A 20,430-nucleotide genomic window follows, 5' to 3' on the forward strand; every position below is an offset into this window, starting at 1 on the left:
TGAAGACCTTTCCGTCACACTGCCACTAGGTCGCGGCCATTTCGTCTTATCACAAATTGAACTCCAACTTTCATCGGGCTGACTTCTTTCATCATTCATGTATAGTATGTATTTTCTCTCTTTCTAAGTACAGATCTTTGCTAATGAAAATATCCAGACAAATCCGCCTAGGACAAAACGTCGACTCATCAAGTCATGCATTCGTAAGGTCGTCTTTCACAATACATCACATCACATCATTTCAATCATTAGGCCGTAACACTGTCCCAAAGGGAACAGGACATGAGTTGCCCAACATTATTAGAGTCGCCTTGCCGTCCAACAACCATCGCAATAAATTTCCAGTTCTGTTGAATGATCGAGCCCCGACTCATGGGCCGTGGTTCGCTTTTCCGGTTTGAGCAGGAACGTCTCTCCTCTGGGAAATCAACTAAACCCCCATGAAATTGCGCAAGTACTTGGGGGCTTCTCGTGCCCAGCACATCCGCTACATACAGCCAGTTTATCCTTGTTTCTTGTGTTCTGTCAGCTTCCCATCAGGATTGGGGTCCTAAAGACGGAGATGCCGAATACTGCGAGTCTATCAAAGCCACCCGAAGTTCTGAGACTTCACTGTAGCCATACGGTTCTGTATAGCTGCCAGCATTGCCGCGTTGTCTGACACGACTTAGAAGGCTTATTAGTGCCCGCCACAAAGCCACTCGATAGCCTCCCCAAACGCGAGTAAATCGAGCTGCTAAGAAGCGTTATCGTATTGTTTCCAGAGCCGAATTTCGAAACCCCGTCCATTTTAGGAGCTGACGTCGCGAATTCCGTTTTCTTACCACACCTCGGCTGCGCATTCCCTCGAAGATATTGGAATGCAAGTTCTTCTCAAACCACATCGCGAAGCTCTCCTATCATTAGGTACAACTTGCGAGTCGCGTCTCATAAGCCTCACTGTCCACGCATATTCTCCCTCAAGTCAAAAGAAGATCAAAGACTTGGCGATCATGAGGCTCTGCGGAGACGACGAAATTGACGTATTCTTGGAGGTGCATACGAGTAGAATTGATAGGTGTTGGGTTCTGTTGGGTTTATTCCAGCGGGGGGAGTAACCACTGGGGTATGTTTTGATTTCCCCCAAACGAGGCTGCCATCGATACACAAGCATTGCCCGCTGTTACCAATTCAAAATACCGCGCCACGAATGAGGCCGCGAGGCTGTGAATGCATCAGTACCCAACCACAACCTCTACTTTCTTCACCGATTTGTACTACTTGGCGGTGAAGACGAAGATGTTCGGTCCCTCAAGAAGATGACATTGTCAATTCCTGGATGGTCATTAAGACGGGACAAATTTTCGTCCTGGGATCTCAACAAGAAGTCCGCGCAGTCTTTCCGATTGGTCTTTATCTCGCACTGCTCGCACCAGGCTGTTCCCAGTATGCCTTTGTGCGCTTCTCGATCACGATCAGGCTTGCTTTAGGCGCAATTTTCCTGTTGAGCAGGCCGCGTCCCCCATCCAACCTGCTCTTCGCTCTCGTTCCCCCCCTCTATCGTCGCCATCCTAAGAACAATCTCGGAAGTAGGTCGTCTGTCTTCAAAACATACTGGATATACTGGATTTTGGTACGGAAACCTCTGTCCCTTCCGGCGGATTCCTCCGATGTTGTCATTGATCTTGTCGCCTGGCCCAGATACACCACGATGCACTATCCCTCTTCAGTGATCCAAGAAGTCGTCCAAGAAGATGCAAGCTAAGCGTCCAAGGTCCATATAAGGTGATAGTAGACCCGCCTGGTATTCGGGCTTTACTGAGCAATGCGATCTTATCTGAGGTGCTATAACGGATGAGCTCAGGATCAGTATACAACAGAAGTTAACTTACCATATTCCCGAACCACGCTTTGCAACCCATAAGTCAAGTTTCTGATCGCGCTATCGACGGGCTTAGTTCGAAATGAATCTACACCATCTCGAATTGGATTGCACGCTTCTTTGCCTCCCTTTCTAGTCTTGAATTTCCAATGGAAAATCTCCTTACACCGGTCGAACAGCTCCTTCTCCGTCAAATGCATAAGCTGGTTGCATTTTGCCCTTTCCGACTTTGGATTGGCCCCAAAGTGTTCGATTCTACCTTCGCAGAAATAGTACATCTGGCCGTTGATCTTACCTATCGTCAAAGTGAGGATTAGGAATACACAAAAACTGGTAGCCCATTTCTTGTCATTGTTAACCGTGTTGTGGATCGTCCACATCATATTTCCCCAGTCCTTCAGCACTTTGTTGATGCGTATCTGTTGGCCTAGATAAAATGCGTATTTGATTTGCTTCTGTACACACTTTGCGGTAGTCTTTTCGGGATATTGCTGTTGCAGCTGATTTTGAACTCTGCCAATGGAATCAGGATCCAGGTTGAGAGTTCGTTCCATTATCGAAGTGGTTATATGCATTTCAAGGGCGCTACGGAGAAGTTCACACTAAAACTGTTAGTAAGTACACTTTCCTGTCAGTTGTTTAACATACTTCGTCATCAGCTTCCAAACCCACGGAATAGAAATCGCATACGACACCTAAGAGGCGCGTTAAGAGCTTGGAGTCATCAGGAAAGTAGGCCTCCGGAACGTAATATTTAAGATCACTTTGAACGATATCCTGAACGTATCGAGAGTACTCGTGTTGCATGTCATCCATGGCAGTAAGTGGGATCCCAAGAGGTGGACTTTGCCTCCGGACTAATTTCGCCTTCCCGTCGGGACTCGTGGATTCCTCCGTGGTATGATGGAACCCCATGTCTGGCGCGTTTTGACGCAACTCAAGAGCAACGACCTCGGCAGTCAGCAGTTTGCGATATCCCCAGTCCATCCTCACGAACATGCTTCTAGTTCCCCAGCTCTCTGCATTTCTATCTACGAAAGCCTCGATGTCAGTTCGATTCAAGTGGCCGTTAAGGTACACTGTTTTTGTCAGTATCTTTATTATACAGCTTGAAGTCAGTGAGCTCATACCAGGGACAAGGAAGATATATAACGACTCAAGTGGTTCATTAAAACAAGTGAATTTGCAGAATCTCCTCTTTCCGACAAGTCTAGCACACTGTACACAAGGACTACCAGGAGAGCATGGGGAGCACTAGAACGTTAGTTACGACGGTTAAGCATCCAAACCACGAATCTAATTACCTTGGTCTTCGATATATGGCAAGCCCAACATGCCTTGGCATCCCGAACCTCTCTTGCTTGTTTCTTCTCAAGTGTAGTGAGGCCGCGCGTGCGACCACCTTTCGTAACCTTGGACTTGCTAATACCAGGCATGGAGCTAAAAACATGTGAGTGGTGTCGCGGCGACGAGGTGTGTGATTGAGGCGACCCATGCGAGCGCGGGGAACTATGCGATGGAGTATAATTGCTTCGAGTGGAAGTAATCACCCAGCTTTCACTGTCACTATCCCCAAGCGGGCTGACTGGCTCCAGACCAACGGATCCTTGCGATGACGGACCAGTCTCTAGATATTCTTCTCGGGACCTATATGTATCGTATGGAGTTGCGCGCGGTGGCCCAAAAGTACCATTGCCTGTATTTACATCCGCTTGATATTTGCTCCGTTCCACCTGTTGGGGGTTCCATGGCATGTTGGACAATACGGAGGATTCGATTGGTGAAGCACTGTGTTGCTTGGGCTGTGTCACCGTGGAGGCAGACCACTGCGCATCTGCCGGCGTATACATAGTCATATCCATGGAAACCTGGAGCCCATTGTTGTCGAAGAAAAAGTTCTCGTCGTACAGCGGGGAATTCGATTCCGGTACAACAAGATTGGGATTCAACGGCTGTCCAATCTGGAAATACTCATCTGAACATACATGGTGAATCAGCAACGCGCGGGTGCACAATTCTCTTTATCCTGACACGATATATGGTTCATTCAAACCCAAAAAGAAAGTTACAGAGTCTGAAAAATTCGGGCTTATCTACCTGAGAGATCCAAATCGAACAATTGATTCGCACTAGGCGACGTTCCAAGGGTAGAGTCTATCACCGGGAAGACAAACCCCTCCGAGCTCGAAGTTCCTGCCGTAGTTGGCGAAGACAGACCCAGGCTGTCATCATAGCTTTCATACGGGATATCCAGCGTAGGAATATCCTCCAAGTCGCCATTCGCATGAGTAACTCCAGTCCACGAGGAGCCAAGATCGCTGTCGGACAGCTGCAGGAAGAAGCCGCTCTGAGGAGATTGCGCATTCGCCCCATCGAACATTTGAGTTGGGGAATTCGCCCCATTATGAGAGGCTAACGTATAAGAGATCAAGGAAGATGATTGCTGCCACGAATTTGAGTTTCCGGACCCATTCTGGCTTCTACTTCCACCCCCTTGGTGAACAATAGGAGGATTGTACCCAAAATTTCCAGCATTATTCGACGACGGGTTGAAGAAATCCATCTGCTGCGCCGACGAAGAACCCGGCCTCACATTGCGTGGGGGAGAGCACCGCGAGTTCTGGGCGTGAAACACAATTTTGGAGTCCCTTTTCCTATTCCTCCGCGTCGAGGAAGACGACGAGGATGGCCACACCCCCGCACTCCGGCTTGTCGTCTCGAGCATCATCTTTCCTCGCAATCGCACGCCCGTTCCTTATGAATCATCCAATTCCCGCACTCACTCACGCACACACGGCGGGCAACAAACAAGCAAGGCGTGACCTGGTAGATTCGATCAGATGGTAAACGTGAAGCAAGAACCAGGAAAAAAGTGAGGCATCTAGCGAGCGCACTTCTTTATCATATCGATTATTGCCCGGTGTTCTCGTTCGCGGGGCGCAGTACTCGGCTTCGTTGGCATTACAGATGCAGAGCCGCACCTAGACTCGTCTCATTGGCGGGGGCCGTCACCGAGTACAGTTGGTGGCTGGACGCTTGGCTGTTTTGAGCGACCGACTATCGGATCTGGTGGGAGTGGGCGAATGGGATGAGGGCATGCGAGTATTGTGGGATGATTAGGTGCAGGGGGGTTCTGCACGGGTGATTAGATGCGTGATGGTGGACAAGCCCCGCAATCGTCCTGCTGAGACTGAGAGTGAGTCTGGGAGTCTGGTTACGCCATCGAACAAGGACAAGGAAGGACGAGGACACGATCTGGTTGCCTTGAAGAAAGATTGTGAGGCAATTGATGATTGAGGGTGTTCGTGGTTTCTTTTCACTGGGTTCATGGTTGGGCATAATTGCGGGGTTTGGACATCTCAAAGGTACCCAAATCAAATTCATAGTCACTGAATATATCCCCTGAGGTATGGTCCGTTATGAAAATACAAATACAGTTTTCCATTCACTCCTCCCTCGCTTCCAAATAAACGCCAGGCCAGCCATGCAATACCTCCGTGTCACTCACTCACTCACTACTTCTTATCCCCAAACTTCTGATGGATAGCCCGAATCTGCTCCTCCACATTAACATTCTGCATCATATTCAGCCTCTGATCCCCCTTCTCCACGGGCGTCCCGTCATAGCTCTTCTCAGCCCTCTTCCGCCGCGCCTGTTCCTCCTCCGAAACGGGCTGACCGGTTACGCCGTCGAACAAGTCGCTGCGCTGCGATGCTAGCCGCTTGAGGTTGTTGGCTACGTCTTGCGTAGAGAGGTTGGTCGTGCTGTAGCGCGAGTCGGCTTTGGCTTTTTGCTCCTTCCAGCGGGGGTCTAGGAGCTCGACTACAAGGTGGGAGGGGTATGTTAGTTATTGTTCTGCCAGGGGAAATATATTACCAGCATGTAGATATGGGGAATACGTACTTCGCATGTGCTCATCCAACTCATTAACCGGCATCTGCTGCCTACAGTTCGGGCAGATGACCATATTCTGCTTGTTCCTAGCCCTCAATGCCGCTCTAGGCTCGTAGTTCTCCTTGATCTTCATTTGCGTCGACCCGGTCTTTGCATCTGCCCTGGCTTGCTGAGCGCGCTGTGTTGCTTCCGTACGTTCGCGGATCCGTTGTTTTTCCTCGTCATCGTCGTCGTCGGTGTTCTGCATACGGACGTCTTGTTGGTATTGCGGCTGCGGCGAGGGGATGGGCGGAGGACCCATTTGTGTGGGCTGCGAGGGGGGGGGCGGCATTGTTGTAGTAGTCGGTGTCTTCGCCGGGGAAGGCTTCTTCGATGCGCATGTTGTGACTGTTGATCGACATCATGGCTTTCTGGTCCAGCGATGCGAATTGCAACTCTGAGAGCGAGGTTGGTGGTGGTAGGTTCTGTTGCTCGTCTGCTTCGGTGAACTCGACGGTTTCGACGACGACGAAATCGTGCCAGTCAATCTGCGCATACGACATCTTCTCATTCTCAATCTCCTCCTCCTTCTTAGCCTTCTCCTCATCTTGGAACTTGAACCATTCTGCGCGCTGTTTCGCCCGGCCTAGGACGTTAAACTTGTCGTTTACGTTCGCTTGTAGCTCCTTGATCCTCTCCTGCTGTAGCTTCCCACCCTCGCCATCGATGCCTCCAGCTCGTAGTAATGCAGTATATTGATCGATCAGTTTTTGGAAGAAGTTGTGTAGACTGTGCTGTGGGCGCAAGAAATCGAATTGATAGTTTCCGGCTTCTCTCTGCGAGATAGTCGTCATAAACTGCCGTCCATTCTTCGCCACGAACAATGCCATCAATCTCACAACCTCTAAATCTTGCGCGTTGATATTTGGCATCCGTGCTGAGAAGTGGAAATCTGGTGGTTGAGGGGGTCCTTTGGGCTTCTCTGCCTCAGCAGGTGCCTCTCCAGCTCGTCCAGCTGCAACAGCAGTCGTTCGTCCGGCCTTTATCTCGCTGAGTCGCCATTGGTAAAATGCGTTGTAGGCATCGTTGTTGCTGAGGAAGGAGAATTTCGGGTTGTGCTTTTCCTTTTCGCGAATGCGGTCTATGGTTGTTAGCTGAATTGTTCTCACTAAAACAGAAGCAAAAGACATGCCTTCGAAGACTCCTCCATTCCGCGCTACGTAGCCTGCTGTCTTTTCGAGAATAGCTGACGAGGATGTTAGCAGATACCAGATTGATGGATGAATTAGTGGCGCACCTTTGATTTCCTTGGGAGGCAGGACAACACCCGGCGGAGCTTTGATTTCATCGAGTGCCGCAACATGATCGCCATTCGTAGCTGATGGGGCCATGTTGAGTGGAGAGGCGGTTGAAGACTCGAGCTCGAGTATGTTGCTGGCCGTGGTGTTGCGATTTCAAGATATCCAGCGATAAAAGCTAACATCCCAGCCTTACGGATACAACCAATCACGGCCCGCGCCTCGCCTCGGTCAGTCATTTCGCCCCCCTGAATGGTGAATGGCTCTCAACTGTCCCATCCGAAAAGGAGGTAATTGAAACCGTTTCAGAGTTACATTCACTTGATCAACGGCTCTCTTAAACCTCGTAGATAATCTTCACTTTGACATGGTCATCTTCAAATTCTTTGCAAACTATCTTATATTTCAACCGGGTATTATGTTTATACACTACGTTGATGCCGACCGACTTGCATCACTGCCATCTTCATGCAAGAAGCATGATAGTTGTGGACTGAATTATCCATTATCGCGTTACCCCTTCGTAACACACTGTATAATCTATGCCTTCCGTGCCCCAGCTTTGCGTGAGCGACCGTCCCCAGCCATGCCGTAATTATATCCACTAAGGTATCCCACCAAACGCCATCCCCATCACTAATCAGACACACCGGTCTTGTATAAACAAATCATCAAACTCCTTTTTCGACCACGTTGCTTCCCACTCTTACAAATGGACTGAAATCGACTAAGCTTCATCTGTGAAGGATCCAGGGATAGTGATGGAGAGCCTCTGAACACCTTCTTTCAGGTGTTCGTCTGTTATTTCCAACGTAGCTGTTGACTTGATCGAATCTCTGATAGCGTCATGCTTTTCAGCGGGCGCCTCATCATCCACATCATTGATTGTCTCTTTGACAGATTCCGGTTCCGGTTCCACAGAGGCTTCCACAACTAGCGTAGGGGCGGCTGCATCTTCCTGCGCAGCTTGCCATAGGCCTTCGGCATTATCCTCCAGGACAACAGGCTTGCTGGTTCTCTGAAAAGTAGACTTTTCCAAACTGGCAGGATGTTGGTCCGTCACAGGTGTGATGTCTCGGGGTTGAATCTCGCCTGTCCGTACAACCTCATCTTTCAGTTCCTTCTCCTGTTCGATTCTGGAGTCTCCACTGCGTCGAGGGCTTCGTGGTTCTTGGTGCATATGTTGAGTAGGAATAACTCCGCCACCCATCCGACACCAAAACATTTGCTCTCTTAATCGTACACACTCTTCCCAAGCTGCTTTCTCCGCGTCCTCGTCATCTGCTCTCCAATGGCCGTCTTTTATGATCCGTAAAAAGCCCAGAAGATCGCATGTCGAGCGTAAACGGCCATGGCAATACTTGCACAAAGGATATTTCTGGGCGTTTTCGTTTTCACTGGTTCTGAATCGATGGCTCCTAATATGCGTGGGATCTTTGCGGGTCTCGCCGCAAAGCGCGCATGCAAAAGCGTACGGTCTCGTAGAAGTTGGCATAGGCTCCACAACAAGCGAGCCTTCACAAATAGCATTCAGTACGGTTCGTCGAGCTAGCCATGAGAGACCTGGCGCTGTATCTAGTCTCAGAGTTGGCTCAATATCTTCGGGCAGCGTCCTTTTATAGAATTTGGTGTCTTTTAGTGGAGTCAAAGAATTCGGTCCATTAGTGGAGCCGTTACTAATGATAGATGAAGGTGTCGTTGGAGTTGCGGGCGAGGACCCCAGAGTAGCAGCAGTCGAAATTGACGGCGTGGAGCCACTTGCTGGCAACCCCCCAGAATAAGCTCCCAAACCTAAGCCCAAGCCCATGCTGCCGTAGGATCCACTAGAAGCTCGGCTGCCAACAACGTTCTTAGACATTCGTAATAAGGAGGTGAAGTCTTCGTAGGCTGAGAGGTCGGTTCGGAGAACTGGGTGTAAGAGATGGGTGAAGCTCGTCGGATAAGATGGGGCTACAGCATCGGGGACAGACGATTGTGCTGTGTCTGCCTCGCGAGAGATATCTTCCTTGCTGTCAAATTTACTTAAGCCGGGTGTGGAAGGTGCTGTCGGATTTGTATGTTGGTCCTCTTCCTCGGTCATTTGCTCCATAACCTGCTTTAGTGAAGAGAGTTGCTCCTGGTGCGATGTTAAGAGTCCTTCTGTGTCTGTCAATTGAGCCTTGAGTTGGTCATTTCTGTGTTGCAAAAAATCGTGTTCTTTTTGTGCCTCCTCTCGAGCAGTTATCACCATCTGAAAATGTCAACAATGGATTGGGGGCTGCGGGAAAGGATCAATTACCTTATTTGCTTCCTCAAACAATGCCGTAGTTAGATTTTCGAGTTCCTGTTCAATGCCTTTCTTATCTTTTTCAATTTCCGCCCGCTGCCGTCTCTCCTCAGCTAGGAGTATAAGCAGCTTATTCTTTTCCGCGTCTGCAATAGACCTCCTGACCAGGACTCCGCGGGCTAGGAAATCAGCGTGCTCCTGATTTTCTAGCTCAAGCTGCCTGACACGCTTTTGGGATGCTTCAAGCTGAATTCGGGTCTCGGAGAGGCTATCGTCTAGGTTTGTTTGGTGATTGATAGCATTTATAAGTTTGTTGCTGAGTGTGGCAACCTCGTTACTTAGATCAGGATGTTGTGTGGGGGTGGATGAGCCATGGTCGTTTGCAGGAGACATTGTGCGGCTTCGAGGGTCTGGTAGAGTACTCATGGTTCCATCGTCGTCATGAAAAGGGCTTAAAACTCGCGATGGAGGAAGGCCGGGCGCGTTGGCCACAGCAGCCATTGATTTCAGATTTCCGGTAGATATAGACCTCGGCACGAGCTTCGCTGACTTTGGTATACTCTTGGCCACGTTGTTCGAGGACGAATGAGATCGTAATTGTGGAAAGGAGCGTTGGACGGTGGAGTGGTTGTGTTGTGTCCAACCAGCGACTTGGATGAAGCTAAAATTGAGCAGGTCAGCGCATATTGAATATACCATGGCTCAACCAAGGCCAGGCGGATACGAATGCTGGACATACTCGGACATGCTAGACATCGACTCTAGGTCTGTTGTGTATTGTGTTCTATGCTCCCTGCGATTCACTTGGGACGAGTGAGACCTGGAGGTGTTGGATGAAGTCGGGTCTGGGCACGAGAATGGGGTATAAGGGCTTCAAAAAGACGACGGCCTGATCGGAAGGAGTGGACGACTCTAGAAAAGTCAAGACAAGCGCGTAGCAGACATTATCATGTCACGGTCGCGATATGGTGAGTGCGTTGAAGAAGGATAGTATTGCGAATTGACCGCGTCCAGCAGTGGCGGGTTGGTGAAGGGAAGTTGAAGTTGGATTAAGGCTGGTGGTGCTGGTGGTCGTGCTCATGGGCTTGAGATGAGAAGTTGGCGTGAAAAGGGTTAGTCTAGTGCCCAGGTGTACAAGGATACGGACCAAGTGCTGCGGCTGCAGGCCACACCACGCCACGGACTTTGAACTTGATGAATGACCGGAAGAGCAGGTGAGCAGTAGATTGAACCAATTGAACGCCTATGCGGTTTGGTTAATGACTGATCTTAGAGGAGAGATCATGTGCACTGATAAAGAGAGAAACAATATTAAAGACAGAGAGAAAGACAATCTCGCAGATCCGCGGTTCCCAATGAGGCAAGGGATATCTATCGGTAATACTATAAGCTGCATGCCCAGGCCAGGATACGGAAGGCTTATCGCTCTCACTCACTTCTTCCTCCTTCACTGTTAATTTCGAGTTATCACTTTTCAACTTCCAAGTTTCCCCTGCCTATTATTACTGAGATTGATTGATTGAGAAAGGAGGCTGGATACAAATTGGTGCATCCATGATTCCTTCCTAGCTCCATCTTCTAATCGGCCTGTGTGAAGAGCATCATCTCCCGCTTTGACAGCAGCTTCGCGGCGCGTAAACTTAGACCGGCGCCGCGATCCGCTGCGGGGGCCAAAACCGTTGTGGCGAATGCCAACCTGGTTGAGCTTCTCTCATTCATGGGGAAAGTATTTTCAGAAGAGTACCGGCATCGATGAAACCGACGATAGTTTTCTTCACTTTCTTCCCTATCGAATAATAATAAGGCAAGAGGCGCAAACAAGATAATCAGGCTACGTATCTGCAGCACTAGTGAGTTTCCAATAAAGGCATCGTATTCGATATCCCCTCGTAAAGATACGGTATTCTCGTATTCTGCCTCGATACTACTATGGAAGAAGAGGGAGATTCGTATCTGAGGAGCGCGCTGTCAAGGACTCTCCAAATTTTCGTACACATTCCGGTGTTCGAGCCTTTCGACCTTATTCTGGGACACGCTGCTTGTCAATGCGTTCATGCTGGTAAGTGTCTTTGGAAGTTTGGAGAGATCTTGAAGGGATCATCCTCATCTTTTTACATCCCCATGTTTGTAACAAGAATGCGATATGTTCGGGCCATCTTCTGCGTTTCACATGGTCATAAAATCCAATGCGGGCCTTCTCCTTGAACCTTCTACTCGAATATTGAGCGAGCGCGAAGATTTCCCCGGATTCTTGTACAGTTTCGAGAAAGTTCAAAGACAGATGTACTTCTTCGGATAGTGTATACAGCTTATGTATTTAATTTCTTTTCGTTAAGTTGGGTTTATATCCCAAAATTCTCCGTATTCCCAGATTGTTCTTCCCATTTCGCTATTCCCTGTCACTAACAACCCACAGAATCCAGATAAGAAACTGATTGTTTCCCCGTTAGTACTTATCGTACTGTATCCTTCCTATAATCATCCTAAGTACTCCAATTGTTAGATTTTTCAAACTTCGCAAAAAAGAGGACGCGGAACTCACATCACGTATCCCCTTATTCCTGGCTTAGTTTGTCAAAGGGCCACCGTTATCACCATCTCTGCCGCCAATGCGTTTTGGTTCTCTGTATTAATAAAGTCCTGGTCAGTGGAGAGAAGAAAGTTCAGACTCACTTCTCTGTAGCTTTTTTTGTGAGGAAAAGCTTTGATGGCATACAAAGCGTGGAAGGGAAAATAGTCACGATTAACTTAAGTTTCCGCCACTGCGTGTGTTCTGCATGATGGGAATGGATGGGATGCAGGCCAGCTTTGCTTGCGAGCACAGGAAGCTGTTTTAGATGATTTCAGTCTCTTATGTCCTGTTCTTGGAGACGAATTCCGAGACAAGATGCGGGAGAGATGTGCGGGGTAACGTCTCTTTCATTCCAGGCTGGTCCTTGTGCACCAGTGGGATGGATAGCTCGCTGAGTAACCTATCGGATGAGCCATATCATTCTGTATGACTTGAAAAACTGCATTTTGAGACTGATATATCAGCTTCAAAAGGGTGCGATCTCTGCAAGGATGCCAGCCCCTAAATAAAGGCGGGGACCTCATGCGAAGATCATACGCCAACGGCGATTACCCAGATTTTCGACAGCATGTAAGAAGCAAGCGTGAGATTTGAGCCCTGCTACAGATGGTTGTAATACGTAAGGAGGCAAAATATGTCCTACGCTAGCTTTTCAAGTGGGGGAAAGGTGTGGTTCAGGAGCTCTCTGAAGCCTTTAAGTTAGTAGAGCGTTCTGGCAGCAAGAACTTCTTCTAGCTGGCCTTGTAAACACTTTCAATTATATAAGCTAGCATAAAGCTTTATTTACAATTTGATTATTTTTATCCTAATCAAATTGCAAAATATTTCTTAAAATGTTAACATCTTAGAAATTATACTATTTATCCCAGAAATATGACTTTCCAGTTATTACCGTCCTCTAAATACCATCATCAAGATAACAATTCACATTTTTATTACAATGTATCGATATGGCAATGGTTGTTACGAGCAATTAAAAGGACGAAGCGCGTAGGGCCCCTCAATACCGTGGTGAGCGTGTCGATTCTCCATATGGGCTAAAGTGCACGACGCTCTACTTTTGCTCAGTCCTCGAATTTCTTCCCCTCCACTCATTTTCATATTCGGCATCATCGCATCGGCATAACGGACCCTCATCTTACTATTTGTATTTCCACAGTACGCTTTATAGAAATCTGAAGTGCGGTATTTACATACATGAGATCGCCGGCTTTAAGCAAACAGAGGGAAAGAGAGAGGCATAGTCATCCTATTCCACTAACAACCTCTTATGACAGAATTCTTATTTTGCAGTATCATAATAAAGCCCCCCGTATCTTTGCAGTCGTTTCCTACATAAGCGATGAATGATGTGATGTCGGGATGTGGATGGTATGGTTGGGGGTTCCCGTGGTGATTGAAACGAGCTGAACATGCTGCGATAATCAACTCCGTGTCGGCGGGGTTAGTGAGATATAGATTTAGGTGGAATGCTGAGATTGAAATTCATAGCTGGTTGTTCTTAGAGACGAAGAGAAGCAGATTTTCATGGGGGTTGATAGATCTGACACGAAGGAACAGAGGAGATATTTCTGTTACACTCCGTAAAGCGATCGAGAACACCGTAGGTGGGGGATGTTTCCTATGTGAACAAAAGTATTGATAGTAGTAAGAGAAGGATTTTTTTGTTAAGGGTTGTGATGTCTACCTAAGGGAGGTACTGGGACTGGTACTAGTTGTTGGAAGTTGCGTGTAACCGAGAAAGCTCAGGGGCTCAGCTCAGTTGACGCCTAGCGCATTGACAAAAACAGTCTTGGATGAATAATCGGCCGATACACATAGCAAAGTCTTCTGAGTAGTTTCACCTGGAGACTCCTCCACGTGATAAGGCGGATCCAACCTTTGAAGTCGGAAGGACATTCGGGACGAACCCAAAACGCTGAAGAGGCTCCTTGATTTCGAATGATTCCATATATCAATTATTGGCAAAATCCCCCACTATGAAACCCACGCTAACTGTTTTCTATTCCTCTGATTCCAAACTGCGGGTTCACTCAATTCTCCGATTGGTCAGATCTGATTCTTCTCGCTTCGTCTGATCCTTTCCCCTGGACGCTTCATCCACTGTCAGATCTGGAACCCGACATCGTGAATGCTCTGTGCGGCACAGTAAGCTAAAATTGCAAGATGGAATCACTTGCTTCTCTATCAAGAAGTGGAACATGACATTTTGCCGCGGCGTTCCACGTCAATAGCCTCAACAAAGATGGTGGTTTTATATAAAGGTAGGAGGAATTCCGCTCTGTTGATCTTCTGCATACTCAACGATCTATTACACACTCAAAGCATCATCAAGCCAATCTTTCACTTAATTCATATCTACTTAATACATCAGCCCCAACCAAATTCAATATGCAACTATCATCTTTGCTAGCAGGACTTGCAGCGTTGCAATTCGCCGCAGCGGCACCTACAAATGTTGCGCTCGGAGCAACAGGGAGATCGCTCTCGATCAGCGAAGACGGCACGACAGCTTCCCTTGACGGTCGAAGCATTGATTTGAGACAAGCATTCAAGAGGAACACTGGATGCAAACCTGGAAAGGGTCCCTGGGGCGGCCAACCAGGACCAATGCCAAGCGCAAAAGCAATCTACTTTATCTCCAACGCTGCAAACAACTCGGTCGTTGCCTTGAAAGTCGCAGCTGATGGGACTCTGTCCGATGGGTCGATAACTGCCACGGGAGGAGCAGGAATGTCCGGTGTTGATTCGACAGGAAACCCAGCTGGAGCAGATGGACTGTTCTCCCAAGGTTCTTTGAAGATCGCAGGAAACGTAAGTCTCTCTGTTGCTCTCCCTCTCATACCCCACTAACAACTGCAGACCCTGCTCGCAGTCAACCCGGGTTCCAACACCGTATCCATGTTCTCCATTAACCCATGGGACCCAACAAAACTTACCATGATCGGTACTCCAGCCTCAACCCTGGGCGAGTTTCCCGTCTCAGTCACTATCTCCCAGAAGCTAGCCATCGCATGCGTCGCAAACTCAGGTGCCAAGTCCGGGGTAGCCTGCCTGTCGATCACTGCCAATGGCCTAAAGCCCCTCGACAAAGCCCTCCGTTCAATCCCACTCGGACAAACTACTCCTCCCTCCGGACCCCTCAACACCATCTCACAAACCTTCTTCAACGCCGACAACACCGCACTCCTGACAACCGTCAAGGGAAACCCCATGGTGAACAACACCGGTTTCATTTCCGCTTTCCCCGTGCAAAACGGTTGCGTGAGCCCACAAGAGACGCGCTCCTCGCCCAACGGAACAGCCGTGCTCTTCGGCGTCACACTACTCCCAGGCAGCAACGACAAGATATTCATGACAGACGCATCGTTCGGTGCCGTGACCGTCTCCCTTTCCGCAGGCCTGACCGGCTCCACGGACGCTTCCACAAAGATCGATGGGCAGATGGCTACATGCTGGGCGACATTTAGTGAAGCAACCGGAACTGCGTTTGTGACTGACGTGCTTGTGAACCATTTGGTGGAGATTGATCCTGCTACTGGGGCCATTGTCACGGCGACTGCAGGCGCTACTGGGAGTCTGGGAATGATTGATCTCGAGGGCAAAGGCAACTTCATTTACGCGCTGGCTCCTGGAAATACCACCGGGGGTACGGCTGCAACAGTGACTGTGTTCGATGTGAGTGGGGGGAAGGGTGCTGCCAAGGTGATTCAGAATTTCGCTCCCCAGGGAGTCACGGATACTGTGCAGGGGATGGCTACCATGTAGGGGGTAGATTAGATGAAAGAGTTGTATATAGTGTTTTTCTTCTGAGTGGTAGACTTGGGGCCTGTTTGCTGTTGCATATATGAAAGTCAAGGGGGACTGGGCTCCTAGGCCTTGAAAGGATGACAATGGGCATTTGAAACTTTATAATCAAATAGATATCGAAAAATAGAAAGTTAGTAGTTATTTCAGCTCAATTTTCCACATGCAAATCAAAGAAAGTGACGCTTTTTGGAACGAGGGAAGCATACTAGAACATCATGTTTAGAAAGTGCAATGCAGTGGGGGGTAAAGTTGGAGCAAGGATGTAGAAAATGCAATGCAACCTGCTTGCAGGTTATTCCCAAATGCTCAAGTTTCTACCCCTTGGCCAGCTTTTCTTCGAAGCTTCATGAAGGAAATGGTGTAGTGGACGCTTGGAGGGCGCTCTTGATGCAAAATGGAGAGATAACTGTATGCGAGGGCCTGAAGAGACCACGACACCCCTTCTTATCTGAAAATGTCACAGTCACCGATACAGACGATTTGGCGAAGAATTTAGCTCCCATTTCCCTGAGATACTGCATAATGACCATATATCATGCAACGCTGAAATCTCCGACCATCATTCCCACCCGCAAAGAAACCCAAGCAAAAGCCAGCAGTCCGCACACTTAGATAGTTGTCTCGTAAGCGATTGGGAAGACAGTCTCCGGTACGTTATCCTTCATCGAAATGGTTCTCGCCTCGCGTGGCATCAACGGTTGTCTCTTCAAATGCACGTGGGTACCCTCAGCCTTCGACTTCTTCTTCAACTCTGCGTTCTGCTTGACTCGGCGGACGAACTCTTCTCGGGAGCGGGAAAGGGAGACATGCTCGACTCGGAGGTTGACGCGCTTCTCGATGTAACGGTGCTTCACCTTCTTGTAGATGATGACACCGACTGCGCTCTTCGTAACGTTGTAGACGACACCAGTCTTTCCGTGGTAAACCTTGTGGGGCATTCTACAATTCCAAACGTCAATTCAACTCCTACGATTCTCCGGTTGTATTACTGACCCCTTCTGGACAGCTCCGTTGGCCTTGATATCAACGATGTCTCCGACTCTATCAATTCGTTAGGATTCGTTCCACCACCCGTCCCAGCTGGATTTTGCTCACTTGTATTGGCGTAAGTAGGTAGACAACTTGATCATACCCTTTTGGCGGAACTGCCGTGAGAAGGCATACTATAAGAGGGTTGGCAATTAGCAATGTCCCTGATCGTTTCGAGTAGCGGAGGCGCAAGAAGGGCTACGAGCATGCGCTCAACGCGAGGGGATTCGCAATTGTAACGTACCCGAGTACCGGCTCTGAGACCTGCTGGATGACCCATTTTGACGGTGTGGTTTGGTGTCGACGGGGAGATTTGCGATTGTCGAGATGTTCTAAAATTTTGAGGCTTGACTGTGCGATTTAGTTCTTAGTTCTCGCTAAGGAATTTTATTGATGCCTGAGGGAACAAAATATCACGTGTCTGGGGACAGTTAGTACATGCTTGAGTTTTTGATTTTGAGATAACTAGTCGATGAAACGATTCGTTCTATTTTTGAAAGCGTTGAAAATGGGTTATATGCTGCGACAAAATTGATGTGCATCCAAAACTCCAAAATTGTCCAGCCTTTCCAGGCATAGATAGGTCTTTGAAGATTGAGCATGCTACTCACCCTCACGAACTTCATTTGCTCTAAGTACTACAGAATTAAAAAGGTTGTGATGGAAAAAGTTTGATAATTTCACAGGCGAAGAATCATCTTCTACACAAATTCGAAATTATCTTAGGGTATACAGGGTGAAAAGCACCATAGTAAAGTCATTGTGTGGTGATGGGATTGTGAGGGATAGGTGCAGGATCAATTGCATGACTCCAACTTGCGATGGGGAAATACAAGCTTCTGTTCCCAAATCCGTAAACTTTTCCTGGGCTTTATTAATTTCAATTAGATTACAGGTTGTAATAATGCTGAGATGTGATGTGATTTCCATAAGAGGTGGAGGAAGTTGGAGGTATAAGAAACATAGAAAGGAATGAAGTCGAGATATAATTGGTCTAGGACTTGCCGCTAGGAAGTGGGATTGCACGTGATTCAAAAACTTCCGCACTAAAAAGAATCGCTTAGCCCGCACAATTGGAACTTGAAGAAATCCACGCCCAGTCCAACCTCATCGACAACAACTTCGAAAGCGAAACGCAAAAATGGCGCCTCGCTCCTACTCCAAGACCTACAAGGTCCCTAGAAGACGTAAGTATCACCATAATCATCATGCTCTCGATTTCAGCTTTTGCGCCGTGTTCTCCGCTTGTCAAGAGATCTGCTAGATCTCGAGATAATTCAACGCGCCTGCGACCTCGACCATATTGTATGCGCATTTTGCTAACTCCTTATAGCATTCGAGTCTGCTCGTCTGTAAGTTGGCCAATGTTCAGAGTGCGCTCTGAATAAGTCACTGATCATGTCCATAGGGACTCCGAATTGAAGCTCGTCGGAGAGTATGGTCTTCGCAACAAGCGTGAGGTCTGGCGTGTCCAGCTCACCCTGTCCAAGATCCGTCGTGCTGCTCGGTACGAATACATACTGTTAATTGGGATATGGAGGTACTGATAAGGCATAGTCAACTGCTCACCCTCGATGAGAAGGACCCCAAGCGCCTCTTCGAAGGTAACGCCCTCATTCGCCGTCTCGTCCGTGTCGGTGTCCTCGATGAGTCCCGCATGAAGCTCGATTACGTGTTGGCCCTGAAGATTGAGGATTTCTTGGAGCGTCGTCTGCAGACTTGTGTCTACAAGCTCGGTCTCGCCAAGTCCATCCATCACGCTCGTGTCCTCATCCGCCAGAGACACATCCGTGTTGGCAAGCAGATCGTGAACGTCCCATCTTTCGTTGTCCGTCTCGACTCGCAAAAGCACATCGATTTCGCCCTCAGCTCGCCGTTCGGTGGTGGACGTCCTGGTCGTGTTCGCAGGAAGAAGGCCAAGGCTTCCGAGAAGAAGGATGATGGTGGAGATGATGAGGAAGATGAAGAGTAGAGGATTTATGAAACTCTTATTCTTTATGCAAAATGGTTGTGGCTATGGGGTGTTGATATGGAATCATCACTGCGCATCGAATGTATTTTGAGCCTCCAGGCGTTAAAGTCAAGCATAGCAATCAACATTTGAGCAACAAAATCTTTCTTTTACCGACCGTGATAAAAGTTATTTGATTCAATATCTAACTCCTGCCAATGCTTTCCCCAGCGCCCGCTAAATTAAACACTTTGATTCTTGAATACGACCTTCATAAAAGTTCGTCCTTGCCTAAGAACGCAGCCATAGGGTCGTTCGCAGCAGTCCTTTTTCGTCTATATTCATCCATATCCTCCTCTGTCACTCCACCCTTCATCTCTTCCATAGTCCGCTTCTTGGCCGGCTGAGACACAGTGGCCTCTTTTTCTGGCTCTTCAACAACCTCATTGGAGGGCCACTCAATCTCTTTCGCAGGTTCCTCTCCTATCATGACCCCAGTTCGAAGAAGATCGGCTTGATCAAAGGCTTTCTTCCCATCTTCTCCAGTACAGTAGCTGTTCTTGACCATGGAATGACAGCAATCGTATCCCCATTGGAAATTTGACCACCAACTTCCCCAAACTGATGTATGGTTGTTGATGAGCACATCTTCCGGATACTTCGACTTGGCAATGACTTTGAGGGCGCCTTTGATTGCGCCAGACTCATCGTATTCGACGTATCTCTCGGACTCAATAACCGCGGCTTCACGAAGCTTAGCAGCAGCTGGGTTGAGCTCACCACCATACTTCTCGAGTAACATCTTTTTGTGCGCTTGCTTCTTTGCGTCTGCTTCCTCCTTTTCCTTCCGTCGATAGTATTCTCCCGCGGTAGGATTTGCCTGAAGATGTGTTTTCGTGTCGCCCTTCTCCTTCTCCTGAGATTCCCATGCATATTTTTGCGCCTTCTCGAATTCGGCAGCATCTCCTGATGCCCTCATAAACCCTTCTTCTGCGACCAAAGCAGCAGCCGTATCTGCAGTAGCTCCACTATCCACCATAGATCTTGTCTTAGGGTCGTACTTAGCTGAGTCCAGGTCCAAGTTGAGTAAGTATTTCGCAGTATCTTCTCGAATCCGCAGTTGCCTCGTAGCCGTACTCTGCTTTCTTCCCATATCCGATTCCTCGGCGTACTTAGCGCCATCTTCGCCCTCGTCATCCTCATCTTCCTTTACGACCGGATCCTGGGCCTTCTTCAACTCCTCCAACTGAGCATACTCATCGATCACAGTCTTGTACTCCTTAGAGTCATACCCATTCCATCGATCCCTCTTCGCATCCCACCCCAAATCAACGGCTTGTACCACCTCATCAGCCTGTATATCCTTCCCCGTCCACTTTGCGCCTTTCGCTCTCGGTCTGCTCAGGCACTCCTTCGTCTTATGTGTCATGGCACCGCAATTTTCGCACGCGCCTTTCCGGAACTTGGTCGCTGCAGGACCGAGTTTCTTTCCCCGATCATACCATTTGGACTGGTCTGATTGCGCCTTCTGTAGACGTTGATGCTCGAGGTAGTCGTTCTGGTCGTCATCTTCGCCGATATAGAAGGGCTTCTTGGAGATGAAGGAGGGGATGTATTCGTTGGCTTCCTTGTTAGCCACTGAGGGCGCGGGAGGCTTTCGAGGTTGGACTCCGGCTGGAGGCATTTTTAAGGAGAGTGTAGATATTGTAGAGGGGCAAGTCGCTTTGTTGCGGATTAGTGGTACTGGGAAATACTAGCTAAAGATTACG

The 20,430-nt window shown here is 48.5% G+C and overlaps 7 protein-coding genes across 7 annotated transcripts; 2 read left to right on the forward strand and 5 right to left on the reverse strand.

Moving 5' to 3' along the window:
• Positions 1-1,705: 1,705 nt before the first annotated feature.
• On the reverse strand, positions 1,706-4,424 carry LHYA1_G002094 (uncharacterized protein; the record flags this gene model as incomplete). The annotated part of the gene is made up of 6 exons (XM_031147072.1): positions 1,706-1,824; positions 1,872-2,463; positions 2,510-2,940; positions 2,992-3,115; positions 3,166-3,836; positions 3,959-4,424. The coding sequence occupies 6 exons, from the start codon at positions 4,422-4,424 to the stop codon at positions 1,706-1,708; spliced, it is 2,403 nt and encodes an 800-aa protein (XP_031007665.1).
• Positions 4,425-5,376: 952 nt separating this feature from the next.
• SF3A1 (Splicing factor 3A subunit) lies at positions 5,377-7,126 on the reverse strand (the record flags this gene model as incomplete). The annotated part of the gene is given in 5 exon segments (XM_031147073.1): positions 5,377-5,684; positions 5,766-6,143; positions 6,192-6,283; positions 6,294-6,981; positions 7,033-7,126. The coding sequence occupies 5 exon segments, from the start codon at positions 7,124-7,126 to the stop codon at positions 5,377-5,379; spliced, it is 1,560 nt and encodes a 519-aa protein (XP_031007664.1).
• Positions 7,127-7,760: 634 nt separating this feature from the next.
• sec2 (Rab guanine nucleotide exchange factor) lies at positions 7,761-9,998 on the reverse strand (the record flags this gene model as incomplete). The annotated part of the gene is made up of 2 exons (XM_031147074.1): positions 7,761-9,263; positions 9,312-9,998. 2 exons carry the CDS (start codon positions 9,996-9,998, stop codon positions 7,761-7,763), a joined length of 2,190 nt encoding a protein of 729 aa, XP_031007667.1.
• A 4,264-nt stretch (positions 9,999-14,262) lies between these two features.
• On the forward strand, positions 14,263-15,639 carry LHYA1_G002097 (uncharacterized protein; the record flags this gene model as incomplete). Its single annotated transcript, XM_031147075.1, has 2 exons — positions 14,263-14,685; positions 14,734-15,639. 2 exons carry the CDS (start codon positions 14,263-14,265, stop codon positions 15,637-15,639), a joined length of 1,329 nt encoding a protein of 442 aa, XP_031007666.1.
• Positions 15,640-16,289: 650 nt separating this feature from the next.
• On the reverse strand, positions 16,290-16,990 carry RPL21A (60S ribosomal protein; the record flags this gene model as incomplete). The annotated part of the gene is made up of 4 exons (XM_031147076.1): positions 16,290-16,620; positions 16,675-16,722; positions 16,777-16,844; positions 16,955-16,990. 4 exons carry the CDS (start codon positions 16,988-16,990, stop codon positions 16,290-16,292), a joined length of 483 nt encoding a protein of 160 aa, XP_031007669.1.
• Positions 16,991-17,851: 861 nt separating this feature from the next.
• Positions 17,852-18,682, forward strand: RPS9 (40S ribosomal protein; the record flags this gene model as incomplete). The annotated part of the gene is made up of 4 exons (XM_031147077.1): positions 17,852-17,897; positions 18,044-18,062; positions 18,119-18,217; positions 18,268-18,682. The coding sequence occupies 4 exons, from the start codon at positions 17,852-17,854 to the stop codon at positions 18,680-18,682; spliced, it is 579 nt and encodes a 192-aa protein (XP_031007668.1).
• Positions 18,683-18,932: 250 nt separating this feature from the next.
• On the reverse strand, positions 18,933-20,345 carry slu7 (Pre-mRNA-splicing factor; the record flags this gene model as incomplete). The annotated part of the gene is made up of 1 exon (XM_031147078.1): positions 18,933-20,345. One exon carries the CDS (start codon positions 20,343-20,345, stop codon positions 18,933-18,935), a length of 1,413 nt encoding a protein of 470 aa, XP_031007609.1.
• Positions 20,346-20,430: the final 85 nt, after the last annotated feature.

The sequence above is a fragment of the Lachnellula hyalina genome, assembly GCF_007821495.1.
Source record: "Lachnellula hyalina strain CBS 185.66 chromosome Unknown contig00025, whole genome shotgun sequence".
Taxonomy (NCBI): Eukaryota; Fungi; Ascomycota; class Leotiomycetes; order Helotiales; family Lachnaceae; genus Lachnellula; species Lachnellula hyalina.